Here is an 18,782-nt window from a genome sequence, read left to right as displayed (position 1 = left end):
CTCTAGACCAGTGGAACATAAGGTCATGGGGACAGGAAGCAAAATTGTGCTAGTGAATTATTAGGGTTAATAGTGAGATTTACCATTCCCATTGTTACCCCTTGCTTCCTGGACTCATGAATTCTGGCTATAGGAGAAAAACAGCACCATATGTTATATATCTAATTAACCATGAGTCTTCCTGTTATTGGGAAATGGATTCAATGATCAGAATTTGGCCACTCACAATATACAAATACTGGAGTACACATATTCATGAATATTTCTTTTTTTAAAGTTTTTATGTATTTAGAGAGAGAGGGAGAGAGGGAGAGAGGGAGAGAGGGAGAGAGGGAGAGAGGGAGAGAGGGCGAGGGGGGAGGGACAGAGAGAAAGAGGGAGGGAGAGAGAGAATCCCAAGTAGGCTGTGCGCTGTCAGCACAGAGCCCAACATAGGGCTTGATCTCATGAGCTGTGAAATCATGACCTGAGCCAAAAACAAGGGTTGGACGCTTAACCGACTAAGCTACCCAGGCACCCCTCTATTCATTTCTTTATTGAGGAGATATTTATTTAAAAATATATTGATACAAAGTTAAAGTTCTAATAAAATTCATCTAAGAGAAATATGCATTTATAACCAGATAATCTGTCAGGTAAACGTGATTAAACTTCATTGTTTTAAAAATACCCCAATGCAGAGGCTATAAAGTACTCTATTTCGGGGTTGGAGATTTGGAAATGAGATTGGTCACCAGAGTGAATACATGAGACTCTTTGCAAAGTGTAATGAATGAATATGATTTACATGTTCCATGTGTTCAGGTCATTCCAGTCAGGCATGCAAAGTTTATGGGCATTAGGAGTTAACTTATTGTGGGGTTTTTTTTTTTTTTGCATATTAGAGAATTTGGAAAATAGAAGTATAAGTTTCTACTGATGTATCAATGGAAAAACCATTTAAAGCAGATGTACATTTGAATTACAATGTAAATTCAATGTAACAAGTGTACTGAGTACTTTACTAAGGCCAGTACTTGAGTATACAAATATAAATAGGACACAGTTCATATTCTCCATGAGGTTATCAGCTAATGGGTGAAGGTGGGGGGCATAAGACACACTCTAATTACTTTACTAACGAGTGAAGTAAAACAGAGGAAACTGCCATTTAAGATAGCAAGTTGAATACATGATTAGATCTGCTCCTTCCTGAAATCCCACCAAAATGACAGTAAAAAGATTTTTGACACACAAAGACATAGAGAGCAGGAGGAGAGAAAACAAAGTAAGACTACTGGAAGCTGGAAAGCAACTGGACTAATGACAACTGATTTAGCAGAACCGGAATAGTTGAATCCTAAGTCTACAGTGGAAAAAAAGCAAGTGAATTACATTATAGAATTCTCAAGAAACATGGGAAATACAGAACCTGAGGTATCTTTGAAAATGTAGGTAAATTGAAGCTAAAAGTCTGAAAGTCTGTTTACAATAACCTCCCTACAACTCTGTCCCACCCAGCAGAATACTTAAGTAAGTTGCTGACCTAATATCCGATTACTCTTGAATGCTTTTCTATATATATATTCTACGAATAAAAATATTTTCTTACATGGACACAATATAATTATCAAAATCAGGAACATTATACATTACTACCATCTAATTATCAGACTCTATTCAAATTTCACTAGTTTTCCAATAATGTCCTTTATGTCAGGTGCAGTCCCTCAATCTTTCCCTGACTCTTATAGCCATACACTTCTGAAGATTACAAGCTAGCTATTTTATAGAGTGAACCTTAATTTGATTTGTCTGAGGCTTTCTCATATTAGCATCATTATGTATCTTCAGCAGGAATATAACAGAAGTGATGTTGTGATCTTCTAACTACATTCCATCAGGTGGCATACAATCTCTATTTATCCAATTGGATGATATTCATGTTGACCATTTGATTAATGTGGGATCTGACAGACTTCTCCACTATAAATTAATCATTTTTTTTTCCATTTGTAATTAATAAGTATTTTGGGGGGAGGAACTTCTAAAATATGTAAATATCTTATTCCTCATTAAATATTCAATTTATTCATTTATTTAAATACGTTAATATAGGCGGGGCACCTGGATGGCTCAGTCGATTGAGCATCCAACTCTCAGTTTTGGCTCAGGTCATGATCTCATAGTTCGTGGGTTCAAGCCCCGAGTTGGGCTCTGCACTCACAGTGCAGAGCCTGTTTGGGATTCTCTCTCTCCCTCTCTCTCTCTGCCCCTCCCTGTCTGTCTCTCTCTCTCTCTCTCTCAAAAATAAATAAAACCTAAAAAAATGTATCAATATAGGCTTGCGGTTTCCTGTTTTATTCAATGGATTATTACATGTTGACCAATATTATTTTGATGCTCAAAATGTCCCAGGTTTGGCCAGGGGGAGCCTATTCAAGCTCTATGTTGTTTTCATGTCCCCATCAATTCTTTTTTTTTTTTTTTTTTAATTTTTTAACGTTTATTTATTATTGAGAGACAGAGAGACAGAGCATGAGCAAAGGAGGGGCAGAGAGAGGAGGAGACACAGAATCTGAAGCAGGCTGCAGGCTCTGAGCTGTCAGCACAGAGCCCGACGCGGGGCTTGAACTCACAAACAGTGACATCACGACCTGAGCCAAAGTCAGACACTCAACTTACTGAGCCACCCAGGCACCAACCCCCCCCCCCCCCCCCCCCCCCCCCCCCCGCCATCAATTCTTTGAGCACTTTCTTACTTTCTGGCACAACAAGATGATCCAGGCTAAACTTGTGTTTTTCTGCTGCCCCAGTGGTGGAATCAGTTATTTCTCCAAGGATTCTTAGTTTCCTTTAGGGGAGAATAGTATTTAGAAGCTACCACCTGGGCCCAATATGTGCTCATTATTATTAATGGGGTGCCTCTGCTACCAGGCCTTCTCAGTGGACAAAGCCAGGGAAAATACACACACACACACACACACACACACACACACACACACCCATATACAACTATATTTATTTCTATATCTGTATGTATGTCCAGTCACTGATATTGCTAATTCTAATCCAACACTACAGAGTTCATTCTACTGGTCTCTCTTTTCATATTTGTAACTCCCTTCTATGAGAGTGAGAAACTGGACCTTCATTATCCTTAATATATTTACTTATTTGATCAATCCTTCTGAACATAAGCAGACTCCCACTCACTGCTGCCCCCTCCCCTGCATGGAAACTCTTCTTACCCTACTCATCTTTTAAAAAAAATTTTTTAAGTTTATTTATTTTTGAAACAGAGAGAGACAGAGCATGAGCAGGGGTGGGTCAGAGAGGAGGGAGACACAGAATCGGAAGCAGGCTCCAGGCTCTGAGCTGTGAGCACAGAGCCCGACGCGGGGCTCAAACTCATGGACCGGGAGATCGTGACCTGAGCTGAAGTCGGACGCTTAACCGACTGAGCCACCCAGGTCGTGACCTGAGCTGAAGTCGGATGCTTAACCGACTGAGCCACCCAGGCGCCCCTCTTCTTACTCTACTCATGATCCAATACCTGTATCAGGCTGATGCTTTCTCCTTATCCTCTAATGCCCTCTTCCTCTTCTTCTTCTTTGAAGATTAAAAAAAAAATCTCTACACCCATCATGGGACTCAAACTGACAACCCCAAGATCAAGAGTCCCACACTCTACCCACTGAGCCAGCTGGGCACCCCTGTCCTCCTCTTCTTACCTGTTCTCTGACACCCTTTGTTCCAGGAAGGGAAGGGGAAAACGTGATTTCTTTCACATTCTCTTTTAGCCTTTTTTTTTTTTTTAACTATTACAAACAATACTGCAGTTAGTCATGGTGTCTATACAAGGTTAGTATATGTTTAAAATAAATTCCTAGAAGTGGACTTGTTGGGTCAGAGAGTATGTGCCTTTGTAATGCTGTTGATTGTGCTACATTACTTTTCAGAGTTTAAACAATTTACTCATGATGATGCCTGAAAGAACTCTTAGATACATAGAAACAGAAATACACAGAAAGACCTAAACGTGACAGGATAACATTTGAGAAAATTAAGATATTTTTTCTCTTCTTATTTCTCTGGAAATACATTTATTGTTACATAAGTCAAATTTCCTACTAATTCAGTTTCTCGCTGAAGAAAATGGAGCAAAATTTAGCCATCACGAGCAAATTTAGAAATACAAAACAATAACCGAACAGACTGGCTAAAAACTTTAAGAATGCTCAGAAACAAACATAAATTAGCACCATAAGCTGAATGGGAGTTAGTACAGTAGCCCTGCAATTTGCAAGGCAGAAATGAAAGCAGGACGATACAAAACACCAGGAAATATTTTTTCTACCACACGTGTTCGTCAGATACTTGTCAGAAAACCGTTTTCCAGGTCATTAGCTTACATCCTGCAGCCCAGCAGTGGTATCGGCGCTCATTGGAGTGGCCTCTCCCATGGCCTCGGGCATGTCAGAAATCGGGAGCTTGCAGTTACGCGGTTTGCCCAGGACTGCCCAGGTTTTTGCCCTGGCTGCAGGTTTGTGCTGCACCTGGCGAACCCCTCCAAGTACCAAGCAAACCCGGACGTTAGCCACCCTAGGACCAGGCTACACTGGGAGAGAACTTGGACCTGCGCTCTCCAACACGGCACCGCTAGCCGCATGGGACTATTTACATTTAAATTAAGCTCAATGAAAAATTAATTTCCTCGGTCGCCGTAGCTAAGTCACAATCGCTCAGCAGCCACAAGTGGCTAGTGGCTACCGTATTAGAAAATGCAGATATAGAATTTTTCCATTATCGCAGAAAGGCTATTGGGCAACGCTGATGTTGATTGACACTTTGAAGTTAAAAGGAAAAAAAAGCTCGGAAGCCACTGGGCTCCCCTACCCAAAATAATTAACAGACGTTATTACTCCTTCCAAATAGGATGAGGGAGGAAATTATGCTAAGAAACCACCAAGCAAAAAACCTGCAAAGGCACCTGCCGGAAGGCTTTCTCGGGGAACTCACGTAATTCTCACGGCGGGGGCCGTCCGTCTTTCTGCTGTGTGAAGTAACTCCTCAGACTTCTAGAACGCAGGGAATCCCAAAGCGGTGGGCGACAGAGGGCCAAGACCCCCGAGATTCAGTTGTTCAAAGCGCTGGACGCCTGTATTCACAGGGTGGGGAGCCTCCGCTCTGCGGTCCACAGCCTGACGCCACCCTCGGTCTCGCATCCCCTCGGTCAGGCGCTTGGAGCCGACCAGCAGCGCGAACCTTCCGCACAAGCGCGCGCGCGGCTCTCGGCAGCCAATGGGGCGGGGCGCCGCGCGCCGGGGCGGGGCCATGACGCGCGCGCCTCGTGACCCCGCTCGCGGCCTGCGCCCAAGGAAGCCGGAAGCGACGGCCGTCAGCTGCGCCGGCTCGCGGGGGAGAGGCGGGTTGAGTGCTTTGGGGTTTGCGGACCCCGCGATGGAGCTAGACGCGCCAGTCGCGTGGCGGAGGTCGTTGCTTTTGCGGCGGCTGCTGCTGGTGCCGCTTCTGTGGTCGGGGCTGGTTCTGGGAGCGCTCGCTGTGGTCAGCAGCCCCCACAGGGTCCTCCACGACCTCCTGTCGGAGCAGCAGTTGCTGGAGGTGGAGGACTTGTCCCTGACCCTGCTGCAGGGCGGAAGGCTGGGGCCACTGTCGTTACCCCCGGACCTGCCGGATCTGGATCCCGAGTGTCGGGAGCTGTTACTGGACTTCGCCAACAGCAGCGCAGAGCTGACCGGGTGCTTAGTGCGCAGCGCCCGGCCGGTGCGCCTCTGTCAGACCTGCTATCCCCTCTTCCAACAGGTCGCGAACAAGATGGACAACATCAGTCGAGCCGTGGGGGTGGGTAGCGGAGCACCCCCTGGACCTCCGGCGTGGAGGGTTGGGAAAGGAGGATGTAATGATGGTAACGCGGCGGGGGGGGGGGGGGGGCCGGGGCTCAGTTTTCCTGTTTGTAAGAAAAAAGGGTTGGACTGGAATTGTGGAGTTGGGGGCATCAGAAGAGTGGGTGGCATTATAGGGCTTGGAGTTTCGATTTTTGCCTCCGTAGCTGCTGTTGGGCAGCTCGGTACATATTTGCAGATAGGTATGGTGGTTTTTCTTGGGTCTCCTACACCCTTAACCCTACTTTTCCTTTCCCTTCCCTCCTTTACCCTCTTCGCCCCACTCCAGTACAGCTTCTTCCCATCTCTACTTGGTGTTCCCAGAAAGGACCCTTTACTGAAACTCCAAGTAGAGTGGAGAAACTCTAGTATGGCAGTGGTTAGGAAGATTGAGCTTGGTAGCCAGAAAATATCAGATGCACTACTTTATAGCAGCTTGGTCTTGGATTAATTTATTTATAGTGTTAGTATAGACTTAGTGTAGTATAGACTTAGTATAGACCCCTCGGTAAGATGGAAAAAAACAGCCGCCTGTTGTGACTGTTACAAGAATTACAAGAGGTGACATATGAAAGTTCATCTTTTAGCCGTGTACTCTGAGCAAATTACTTACATTCTCTGTCTGTATTTTTATCTGTAAGATGAAAGGAGCTCTTAGAAAACTAGCACATAGTAAGAGTTCTCAGTAAATGGGAGTTAAAATTTTAGGAAATGATATATCTACCCTCCATTCTTGATACCCTTAGTGCTTTTCTGGTCATGCGGTAGGTCCTGTGAAGGGTTTAATAGAAAAGAGGAAGTAATGAAGAAAGAAAAAGAATACGTGTTCCTAACTAATAATAAATTTTATAGGGTCTAGAGTAGGAAAGGATAAGAGTGTCAGGGCTGGTAGGAGTCATGAGGTGTGGGCCGGATATGCCTTGTAAAGGAAAAACATGAGGAATGACATTAGGGTTGTGGAGGGGGAAAGTTCCTCTTGTATTGAGGGGACAAGTAGTCTCACGAAAATGTGATTGGAATTATTTCATCAATCATAGTTGATTTGACAAAAACTTATATAGAATTGCATCCTGCTTTAAGTCAGCCTGATATTCCTTAAGGTAAATCTTTTTTTTTAAACATATATAGGAAATTTATTTGCATTAAATAAATATGAGGTCAATCTTCCTGTAAAGAGCTAGTTTTAAAGGTAGTTGTCAAGTTTGGAAAAAAACAATTAAAACCAATGAATCACCAAAGTAGTAATTAGTAAAATTTATTGTGCACACACCAAAAAAGACAGTATGAACTGGGAACACTCAAACCAAAACACGGAATGAGTCTCAGAGATACACTATTATAAAGCAGTTTACATAGTATAGAATGGTGACTGTTAATTCTTCACAGCGTTGGTTACAATATAGGAATTTTCTTTTTATTTTTCATAGGAATTTTCTGAAAGAGAATTGGTTAGTAGTTACCTCATATCAATTTGGGAGAACAGTTTAAGTCTGGCTTATGATTTTCAAACGGATAAGCAAGAAGTAGCCCAGGTCAAGATAGCTTCACTTGTCTTGCAAAGTAAGCTAAATTAAGTTTTTGTTTGTGTGACTCAACTGGCTTTGCCTGATCAGGGAATATTCAAGTCTGGTCTCCATTTGTTTAATTTTAACATAGTTTAAATTTAGGCTTCAGTATTTTTCAGGCATACTTCTATTACATGTAACAAGGCAGATATCTATCCATCTATCTATATTCCTATGATTTTAAAATATAACACCCAAGACTCGTCCCTGGCACGATAGCAAGGTATGATATGACATCATATCTGTTTTGAGCAATTAAGTGAGTTGTTTTGTGGCCAAGATGTCTGAATCATGATGCAAAGCTTGGATCTTTTGAGGGAGCAAATGCTTTCCTCATTTGTGTAGATACAGTGGAATTAAGAAGAAGTTAAAAAATTACCCCAAACTCTAGTGGTACCCATCACCCATTCTGTGTATGAATTTCCACATGAATTCCTTACTGCCCAAGAGAGACTTCCTCAGGTAGGGGATGGCAGAAACTTCCTTCCTTTCATTCATGCCTCTCAGATTCTTTTTTTTTTTTTTTTTTTTTTTATTAGGTGCCTCTCAGATTCTACCAGTGGATCTGGGCACCGGATTCACCTCACCCTTGTGTGAAAGGAAGAGAGTAAAGAGATTTAAAAAGGCAGAAAAACCCTTTACCCAATCTGGAATTCCTGACATCCTAGACCTTGACCTCTTCCCCTTTCCTCGGTAGAGCTAGATGTGCTTTGCTAGCTCAGAAGCATTATTTTTACAGTTCTGAGTTACTTCATGGATTTTAATGTTTATTTATTTTTGAGAGAGAGAGAGAGAGAGCGTGCACGCATGAGCGGTGGAGGGGCAGAGAGAGAGACACACACACAGAACAGAAGCAGGCTCCAGGCTCCAGCTGTCAGCACAGAGCCCGATGCGGGGCTTGAACTCACAAACTGTGAGATCATGACCTGAGCTGAGGTCAGACGCTTAACCGACTGAGCCACCCAGGCACCCCACTTCATGGATTTTATAGGCTTCCTTGGATTGGTTCTGGAATTGAATCATCATGTGTAATAATGAACTTCTGGAAAAAAAGTGTTCTGAGTTTCTTATGAGTGAACTGGAAGGAATCAGTTGTCCTTTCTGTGTGTGTGGGGGGGGGGGGCTCGGAGGGGGGTATTTCTCAAGAGTAATGTATTTTCTTTGACTCACATAAACTCAGTCTTTCATTTAAATGAGTTTAATTAGGCACATGGTATTTTTAAATATTGGGCTGGTAAAACGATACAGGAGGAAAAGAAGGATAAGGCCCAAGCTCCAAACTATCAGTTGGGGAGATAAACCTCTTTTGTGAAAAAGAAAAAAGGAAAAAAAAAATCATCAATGTGAATGTTATAATTCATACAATAGCAATTTACAGCAGAAGGGTGAAGGAGATACTGAATTAAAGGAGGGAACTGAGCAAGGGGGCATTAATCAGAGAAAACCTATGAGCTGAATTTTGAACAAGATATCCTTTATCATCTCTTTAGGCCAAATCCATGTCCATGGGTTGATTGAGAGAGGAGGGGAGTATAACAAGGAGAAAAAGAATCTAAGGTAGAAATTAGCAAGCTGTTTCTCTGGTACAGCAAGCTAATTCATTTATAATAGAATTGTCTGATAAGAATTCTGTTTTCTTATCAGTTCCTCTTGGAATTATTGAGACAAGGCCTGCATATGGTTTTATTATCTGAAGGTAAAGAATACAGAACTGACTGATTCCCTCTTCCTTACAGTCAGTATTTTTTTCTTTTAATTTAAATGGCTAGTGGTTTCATTGAGCTGTTCAGCATCCTCAGAGAAGTTGCCAGGATGCTTTGCCCCCCCCACCCCCAACTCTGAATTGCTTAGCTCTATCTCATTCTACTTGGTTTGTCTAAAGCGTACATAGATAGATATAGATATGCATAGATATGTATATATATTTATGAAGGTGCTAGTGATTAGGGGTATGTATCTGGAAGTGGTCAACATACTTTTTTCAGTATAGATTAATACACAAATTCTTAAGAATATAGGGGGAGAATCAGAACATAGAATAACGTAATAATCTGTATCTTTCATTAGCAATCAGAAAATAATGCTTCTAATGCATTCATTCAAGAAAATTATTGAGTATTATATGCAGGCCAGTGGTAGTTACTAGGGATATAGCTGTGAATGAGCAGACCTTGTAGTCTGGTAGGGAAAACAGGCATTAGCTATATTATAATACAAGTAATTACTTAATTCAGGTGTGATAAGTGTTGCCAAGTAAAAAACCCCAGATGCTACCAAAGCATATAACAAGGGAGCTGATCTTGACTAGGGCTGGTGGTAGGTAGAGTGGTCAGTGGTTAAAGCTGATACCTAAAATCTGGGAGGGTGTGGGGCGGGAAAGAGAAGGTATACGTCCAAAAGAAGTAACAGGTGTGAAGACTGAGTCTGGTGTGTTTGAGCACTAGAAAGAACTCAAAGTACTACGAGCCCAGGAGGAGACCTGTGACCTGAGCCTGAAGAAGTAGGCAGGTACCAGGTCATGTGGGCCTGGTGGGAGTATGTTTAAGGGTTAGACTTTGATGTTGAAGCAGTGCGATGTTATTGAGAGGTTTAATTCTGTAGAATGACACGATGAGATTCGTACATTAAACAACCATCCTGGTTACATGAGAGAAAGTGGAGGAAACAGAGACTGAGGAGGGTAGGGGAAGAGTAGGTGTGGAGAGGTGAATTAAGAGACTCTTGCAGTGATGTGGTAAATGGTGGCTAGACCATTGTGATGGGGAGAAATGGACAGATTTCAGAGCCATGTAGAATGTAGTCTTGACAAGACTTGGTAGTTAATCTGGGGAGGTTCTTGAAGTCCCAGTGTTTATGGCATTCCCTTACACTTTCTGTGTCCTCAAAACTCCAGGATTCTTACAGTGCCTGGTAAGTAGTAGGAGTTAAATAGCTTTGAAAGAATGAAGGGTCAGCATGACTTAATTCCTTGCTTGGGACAAAGGGGAAAAGGAATAGATAAGGATCAAATAGTTTAGGGACTTGGATTTATTTATTTGCATAGTGTGAGTTTTATTATTCAGATGACCTGTGGAAAGCATATTCATTCTATCTGGGTATAAACTATTTGGGTACAAATTGGATGTGTCACATTGTCTTGTGGATTATAAGATTTTTGCACCAAAAATTGCCCGGAAGATAAAACTCAAATGTGTGACCATTTACCGAGATTAAAGAAATTATGTAAATAGTATATGTTCATTGTAGAAAAATTTAGGCAGTGTAAATGAGGCAAAAAAGAAAATAAAAATCACCATATTTCCATTATTCAGAGATAATGCCAGTGCTACATTTTGATGAAACCCTTCCAGAATTTTTTCCTATGTGTAAAAAGCAAGAAACAAGACACACACAATTTGGCCCTAAATGGTTGAGATTGTTTAATAGAAGCAAATATTTATTTAAGAAGCAAAGATTTTCTTCCCTTGCTAGTGAACCTGGTACCAACAAATATTAGCTGCTTTTGTTTTATTATGGTTATTAATTATATCATTATTTGCTTATATCAAACAGTTAAAATGCTTCTAATCTTTTAATTATTTTTATGAGAACTTTTGCCTTATGTTGTTTAGGAAGTCTAAAAGTACTCAGATTATATTTTTCTACCTTTTTGTTGTTGTTACAGAATACGTCAGAGAGTCATAGTTGTGCCAGAAGCCTCTTAATGGCAGATAGAATGCAGATAGTTGTGATTCTGTCTGAGTTTTTTAACTCTACATGGCAGAAGGCAAATTGTGCAAGTAAGTAATTCTTTCATTTTCATGTTGCAGTTATGGTTCAATAGTATAGATGTCAGATTTTATTTTAGTGAATTTTGAGACCTTTGAAGCTAGATAATACTTTTTATTACCAAGTTTAAATGAACTGCAATTAGCATCATGGTTTATTAGTGGGAATTACTTGGGCAAATATTGAAAGGCAGAAAAGTGTAGCAGTTAACAGGATGAGCTTTGTAGTCAGAGCTGGACTTCATGCTAAGCTCTGCCAGTTGCTAACCCTGACTGACTGGCAGTCAGACCTTGGGCATGTAACTTCACACCTTGGAGCTTCAGTTTCTTCATCTGATTTGGGGGTAAGTTGGGGGCAATAATGGGAACCTACCTTATATGATTGTTTTTAGGATTAAGTGAAAAAAATTATGTAAAGAATTTAGCTGGGTAGCTGGCACATAGTTAATGTTGAAGAAATGTTAACTGTTTAATATAATAATGACGATGATTATAATCTGTCAAATGGAGGTGGTGGGAGGTGATAACATCTGTTCTACCAGTTTTGCAGGTTTATGTGTATTTGTGTAACACAGTGAGATCTATTTTCAGGCACTCTTGGGGAAAATTAAAGCCACTGTTTCAATTTGTAAGTGTTTTGAATACCAACTGTGTACCAAGCAGTTCTTGTTTTCCATGTCTTATAATTTAGTGATGAAGAAAGTTATATTTACAGGATAACCCTAAGGTAGATAAATAAATGCTTTAATAAAGTTATCGAATACTTGGGGGATATAGAAAATACATTGGGGAGAATTTGAAATGACTTCTTAGAGTAGGTACCTTTTGATCCTATTCCTTTATGGCTAGGCGTGATTTCAAGAAGTAGAGATGACAGGAAGGACACTGCAGAGGGTGAGGCACCACAGACAGAGGCACAGAGGTGTCAGAGTTGTAGCGTTCCAGGGTCTGGAAGCACAATGGGACATAAAGTTGGAAAAGGAAAGTAGGACCTTGACTGACGCAGTAGTTTGTCACCAGTACATTAAGAAATGGTTATATACTATAGTATGTTGGGCATTCACAGTACACATGGAATATTAAAGGCAGTAAGGACTACTATAGGTTAAAAATTTTTTTTTAACATTTAACCTAGGACTTTCCAAGCTGTTTTTGTTTTGTTTTCTTTATTTCATTAAAATTGTTATTATTCAAGTATAGTTGACCTACAATGTTATGTTAGTTTCAGGGATGCAACTTAGTGATTCGACAATTCTATACATTACTCAGTGCTCACCATGGTAAGTACAGTCACTATCTGTAGGGTTTTTTTTGTTTTTTTTTTGTTTTTTTTTTTTACTACAAAGACCCTTTATTTTTTCTTTTTGTGGAATCCCATTGGAAGAGGAAGAGAGAGACCAGTGAGAAAGTTATTATAATAGTTTCGGCAAGAAGCAGAGAAAACACAAAGTAGGGCATGGGCAGGGGAAATCCATAGGATTTAAAATCTGTGTACCTGTATGTAAGTCATTAATGAGTTTAACTTTTCTAAGGACTTGTCTCTTTGTTTAGTTCATATGAGAAAAACTGTAAATGGCAAAAAGACCCCTGCTAAGTTTTTTTCCTTTTTATTGACTCTCTTAACTTTGTCTCTGTTAATTCAGATTTTCTGGTAATTTGAACAGAGACTTGGCTGACAGCCTTTTTTAAAGCAAAAGCTTTACTTTTTTAGTGTAAAAATTTCTAGTATAAATATGATTGAACAGAATTTATATACAGTTGGTATTCAAAATGATTGAACAGAGTTTACTTAACCTGTATAGGAGAATTGTTTTTAAGTATTCTTAAAACCTTAAAAAATCCATTAATATAAAAAATATGTTAATTATAAGTAATTTAAAATTAGAGTAAATGGGATACGTATTGGATTTCAATTCTTTTGAATGGTATGACTTAATTTTTATACTTGAGAGGCAAAGCATCTTTTTTTAAAAGATATTTTGTAACAAAAAGGATATTTTGTGACAAAGACTTCACTAATGCAAAGCAGCTTTCTTCTCCAGTTAATTAAAAAAGAAAGAAAACATTTTGCTTCATATTTACTTAATATGGTAGTTATAAAACTCTTTAGAATAAATTCTTAGGATACCTTTGTTTTCCTCTGACCTTCCTATCTTGTAAATATTCCTTAAGTAAACTTCTTTTGAACAAGTGAAATGCTTACCTCCTAATTAAAATTTGGCCAAGACATATGGTCAGGTGAAAGAAGCAAGGTGCAGAGAAGTATGACATCTTTTGAGGAATTAGGAAACTAAGAAGACTTAGTTTTCATTGTACTTATATTTGTACCCTTTAGATTTTATGCCATATGCATTTAATACCTATTCAAAAATACATTTAAAAATTTTATCAGAGGGGCGCCTGGGTGACTCAGTCCGTTGAACATCTGGCTTCGGCTCAGGTCATTATCTCATGGTTCGTGAGTTCGAGCCCCACGTTGGGCCCTGTGCTGACAGTTCAGGACCTGGAGTCTGCTTCTGATTCTGTCTCCCTCTCTCTCTGCCCCTCCCCGACTCATGTTCTGTCTCTCTCTGCCTCTCAAAAATAAATAAACGTAATAAAATTTTTTTTTTAATTTTAACAGAATGTCCAAATTTAGGGTATTTATATGTTAGATGTAGTCAGTCTTTTTTAGCATTATGCATTAAAAAAATTATCTTCCATTCATTTTTCATTCACATTTTAAAGTTTCATTGTAACTTATATTCTGTATTTTAAGTGGAAATAAAGTAGTTCTATAAATATGTACTCCCTCAACTGTTTTCTCTTGGACATTCTAAAATAATCATCTTAACTAGAATTGAATAATCTCTACCAAAATTACCTGGAAACTCTTCTAATTATGCTCTTTGCAAATGTATTTAATAAAGATAATGTGAACATTTTCTGAAAATTTTAAGGAATTGTTCAAATAACTTCAAATTTTTTACCAAAATTTAATAAAGCATTCTTACTTGAGCAGCATAATCTTCTCTTACAAAGTAGTGAGGAAGAAATAGGAAGGAAAGAAAAAATGAGGAGTTAAAGAAGTTGAGCAACAAATTAGCGGTTAGTATTTCTCAGGGCGCCTGGCTGGCTCAGTTGGTAGAGCATGTGACTCTTGATCTCGGGGTTTTAAGTTCAAGCTCCACATCAGGTGTAGACATTTACTTAAAAATAAAATCTTAGAAATAAATTAAATAAATAGATGGATAGATAAATAAATAAAATTTCTCAATTTTGTAGCCCTTGTCTCATTTGAGCTTCACAATAAGCCTTATGAGGTAGAGTGAGGGCTCAGAGAGTATAGATGAACTGCAGAGCCAGAGTCTAGAACTAAATTCAAAAGGCTTTAAGATTGTTCATCTGAATAGATGGTGTTTATGAGTTAATGCCTAATTTAGTTTTTTAAAGTAGTGCTTGACAGATTCATTGCACAATCTCTAAGAAATGCAAATATATTTTAATTAGCCCACAAAAGTTTAACATTTATGCTATATACGTGCTTGATATTATGGAAAGCCTAATCTTTTACTACAAATATAAATGTAAAATACTATAAAGAACAAGTAATACTACGTAAAATAAAACTAGATAATGTGAAAAAAATTTTTAATAAAGTTCCACATTTTCCATGAGACTGATGCACCATCCAGTACACTAAGAAGGCACCAGAGTTGCACATTTTATAGAAAAATGTTGCTGTTCAGCAATGGTCCAGTATCAGGTTCTCATGAAATTGCATCTCTAGCAAGCAGATATGTTAAAACACTAATTTCATGGGATCTTTACTCTTTTATTTTCTTAGTGAATGATAATAAAGTCTTCCATTTACTTGTTCACTTGAAAGAAAATCTACCTACCTACCTACCCAGTCATTGTATTTTAAATCATTGACCTTTAAAAATATGTAAAAGAGTACAAGGGGTGTTTACTCTTTTAATAAATGGAAGACAACAGACATGTTATAATTTTAAAGGGATTGCCTGGTCAGAAGTTTGCCTGGATGTTGTAATTTTGTATTGTAGGAGACCAGAATATGCCACCCCAAAGTATACCTCTGGCAAAGGATTATTTTGAGCTAATTATTTTGATAAACAGCAGACACAGGAGAAGCTCTGAAGACAGAGTAGAAGTAACCATTTTACAAGGGAAATTTATATTTATAAAGGAAATCTCCATTTGTAAGAGTATTTCCTTCTCTGTACCAAGGAAATGATGACTCCAACTCACAAGAGAATATTAAAAATGGAGAAGACAGGGACATGTATCTGCATAACAAACCTTACACTTGTTTACCATGATTCTCCTGGTCACTTCCTCATAACTGGTCTCCCTCATACTCTTCTTACTTTGTTTTTAGCTGAAGGTGGCATTTAAGCCTGCATTCTAAGCCATCTCTTTGAGTTACTCATGTTTGCCATGTATATGTGAGAGATACAAGTTAATAAATTTGTTTGTTTTTCTCCTGTTATCTGTCTTTTGTTACAGGAGCCTCAGCTGAGAACTTAGAAGAATAGAGGGAAAATTATTTTTCTCCTCTACAGTATATACATAAAAATCACAATATAAATTTTCAAAAATTTTTTCTGGATTATTTACCTTTTTATTTAAATACAAAAAAAAAAAAAGACTGCTCAGTTTTCTCAGAATTTGTGTGAAATTATTAAACTTAAGCCACCAATCCATTTGTTTCCATTACTTTTTTTTGATGATCTAGTTATTAAATTTGCAAATATACCCCTTATAGGTGAGGCCAGTAGTAGGGATCTTTAATGGTGAATAATATGGAGTCTATTTAGTCTAGCACCTAAAAGGTAAAAAAGGAAGGAAAAAAATTACAAAGAATAAGCAAAAGCTACTGATGTGTTTTAAAATTTTGTTTTTAATGGAAACTTAAACCAGTATATGATCCATTTTGTAGGGATGTATCTTTTGATATAAAATGACTATTTTTTCCCCGACTTCTCTGTTAGCAAATGCAAAACTGTAATAATTATATAGGTAAAAATCTTTTTAAGTGAATTTAAGAGGCTATTTTTTAAAAAGAATGTTATTTAAAATACAAAAATAAAAAATTATAAAATCTTATTAAAATGTAAAAATGTAAAAGCTAAAATATTGCTTTAAAAATGTTATTAAAATTAATACACTGCCAAAACCCACCTTTCCTTTCTACTTGATCTAGCTCAGGTTGACACCAAGTCTCTGCAGTTATTAGTTGATGAGAGGAAGGCTAGAAATCCAATTAAAAATAGAGTGTCATCCATGTACCACTCCCATCTCTTTTATCTTTAGAATTGTTATGTCTTTGAATGATATTAGTCTTGGTAGGAAAGATGGTTTTGGAAACAGATGGAGACTCAAAGTGTTAAGAGCTCAGCTCTTACATTTCACATTACATATAACATGGAAACTAGTTCTTGTGGAGAATGTCTGCTAAGTAGTAAAGGAAATACATCAAAATTTCTTGTCTACAGAATTTTAAATATTTCTCTTTTTTTAAAGTATTTATTTTCAGAGAGTGGGAGGGGGAGAGGGAGAGAGAGAGAGTGAGAGCAAGTGCGAGAGAGCGAGCACGTGCACAATCAGGGGAGGGACAGAGAAAGAGAGGGAGAGAGAGAGTCCCAAGCAGGCTCTGCACTGTCTGCACAGAGCCCAACATGGGGCTTGGTATCACGAACTGTGAGATCATACCTGAGCCACCCAGGCACCCCTCTCCTGTACAGAATTTTACAGCAGTTATCAGAAGTATATTGTTGATATAGGAATAGCCTTGTTATCAACATGCTTCTTAGTTATCCTATGCATATGACCGTTGAATAATTACCAGGGTCACAAACTTTGATGAGACCATTGATTGTTTTATGATAAAGTGTTTTGGTTCTTTGTTTTTTCTTTTTTCTTGTTCAATTTATTGACATACAATTGAGATATGTTTAAGATATACAGTGTATTGATTTGATATATATTGGAAAATGATTACCACCATGGTTTAGGTAGTACCTCCAACATGTCATATAATTATCATTTCTTTTTTGTGGTGAGAATGTTTAAGATTTGCTCTCTTAGCAACTTTTCAGGTATGTAAATATATGACAGTGCTGTTAACTATACTCACCATGCTGTACACTAGATTCCTAGAACTTACTCATCTTATAACTGGAGGTTTGTATCCTTTGACTAACATCTCCCTATTTCCTCTAGCCCCTGGCAACCACCATTCTTCTCTGTGAATTAAGCTCATAGTTGACTGTATATGCTGGGGTTTATTTCTGGACTCTGGATTCTGCTCCATCGGTCTCCTTTCCTGTGATAACAGTCAGTCTTAACTAGTTGATGAAATTCCCAGGGAAGGGATTTATGCCAGTTGAGTTTCTTTTGGAAGATTTGTCTTTAGGCAGTTAAGGGCAGTTCACAGAAAGCTCTCTGCATTTGCTATTTTTCAAGTGACTTTAGCTCAAAATAATCCTTACGGCAAAGAGGCATATTTTGGAATGGCATATTCTATCACCCTTCACTTACCATGTCTTAATTGTTTAAGAGTCAATAATAAAACTTCATGGTTATCAGAAGGTCAGTTAACCAGAACCCCTCTTTTACATATTTTATCTACATGGTAATTTGCTAAGCATTAGACTCACTTATTTTGTATCTTACAATTTAAAATGTCTTTGTTTTCATACTTAAAACTTAATTACGTTATTGAGGCACAAAGTTCTAGGAGTTTATACTATATTTTCTGAAGCTTGCCCTATTTTTCAGAAATTGGTAATTGTCTCTGTTCTCTATAAAACTGGTTTTGTAAAACAGCAGAGATCTTTATACAAATGCCTAATGGATGCCAAATATTTTATCTAAAGGTGCGTAATAATTTCTGTCATGATGATTTAGGTCTCTGTATCTTAACTTGAATCCTCCATACCTTTAAGAATGCCTCTTGAGCTGACGCTTTGAGCCCTCACTAAGAAAGAAGCTATGCTAATCTGTCCTTGATGAGGCTGCATTGATCATCTGAGATGTGGAAAATTCATAATAACCACTTCACTTGGTGCTTATAGGAAGCTTTATTATTACTAATATTCCCTAACTTACTAATTTATAAAATACATAGCTTCTCACTGCTTATAACATTATGCTTCCAATTCCTACAAAAGCACAAAAGAGAAATTTTACTGGAGCTCCTTTATTTTAAATCAGAAAGTCAGGGCTCTTTAATAATTAAGACATTTTTAACCCTATTGTATGAATGAACTCCTTTGTGCTTTATAATACCACTGTCTAATGATCACTGAAAAAATTTTGATGGTACTGCATTAATGTGGTACTTAACAAGATGACCAGTCTGTATTAGCTTTTAGTTTAATTTTCATGTTATTTTAAATGAAAAGGAATGGCTGTCAGTAAAATAGAAGAGATCAAGTTCTTTTGTTCAGAGAAACTTCCTTTATAAATTATTTTTTCATTTGTTGTTATTTTCCGTAATTATCCTATAAATTACTTTTTAATAAAAATTATTTCAGTTATGTACTTTGTATCGAAGAAAT

At 38.2% G+C, this 18,782-nt stretch overlaps 1 protein-coding gene across 1 annotated transcript in view; it reads left to right on the top strand.

Moving 5' to 3' along the window:
* The first annotated feature begins 5,385 nt into the window (after positions 1-5,385).
* Positions 5,386-18,782, top strand: part of OSTM1 (osteoclastogenesis associated transmembrane protein 1) — a 40,689-nt gene continuing 27,292 nt past the window's right edge. Inside the window, exons 1-2 of the mRNA XM_042939497.1 lie at positions 5,386-5,844; positions 11,115-11,229. Of these exons, the coding sequence (XP_042795431.1) occupies positions 5,443-5,844; positions 11,115-11,229 (517 nt within the window). The 5' untranslated portion in view covers positions 5,386-5,442. The remainder of the gene's footprint in view (positions 5,845-11,114; positions 11,230-18,782) is intronic.

Source organism: Panthera leo, chromosome B2 (genome assembly GCF_018350215.1).
Source record: "Panthera leo isolate Ple1 chromosome B2, P.leo_Ple1_pat1.1, whole genome shotgun sequence".
Taxonomy (NCBI): domain Eukaryota; kingdom Metazoa; phylum Chordata; class Mammalia; order Carnivora; family Felidae; genus Panthera; species Panthera leo.
The sequence above is the reverse complement of the archived record's forward strand: the minus strand, read 5'-3'. Positions and strand labels throughout refer to the sequence as shown.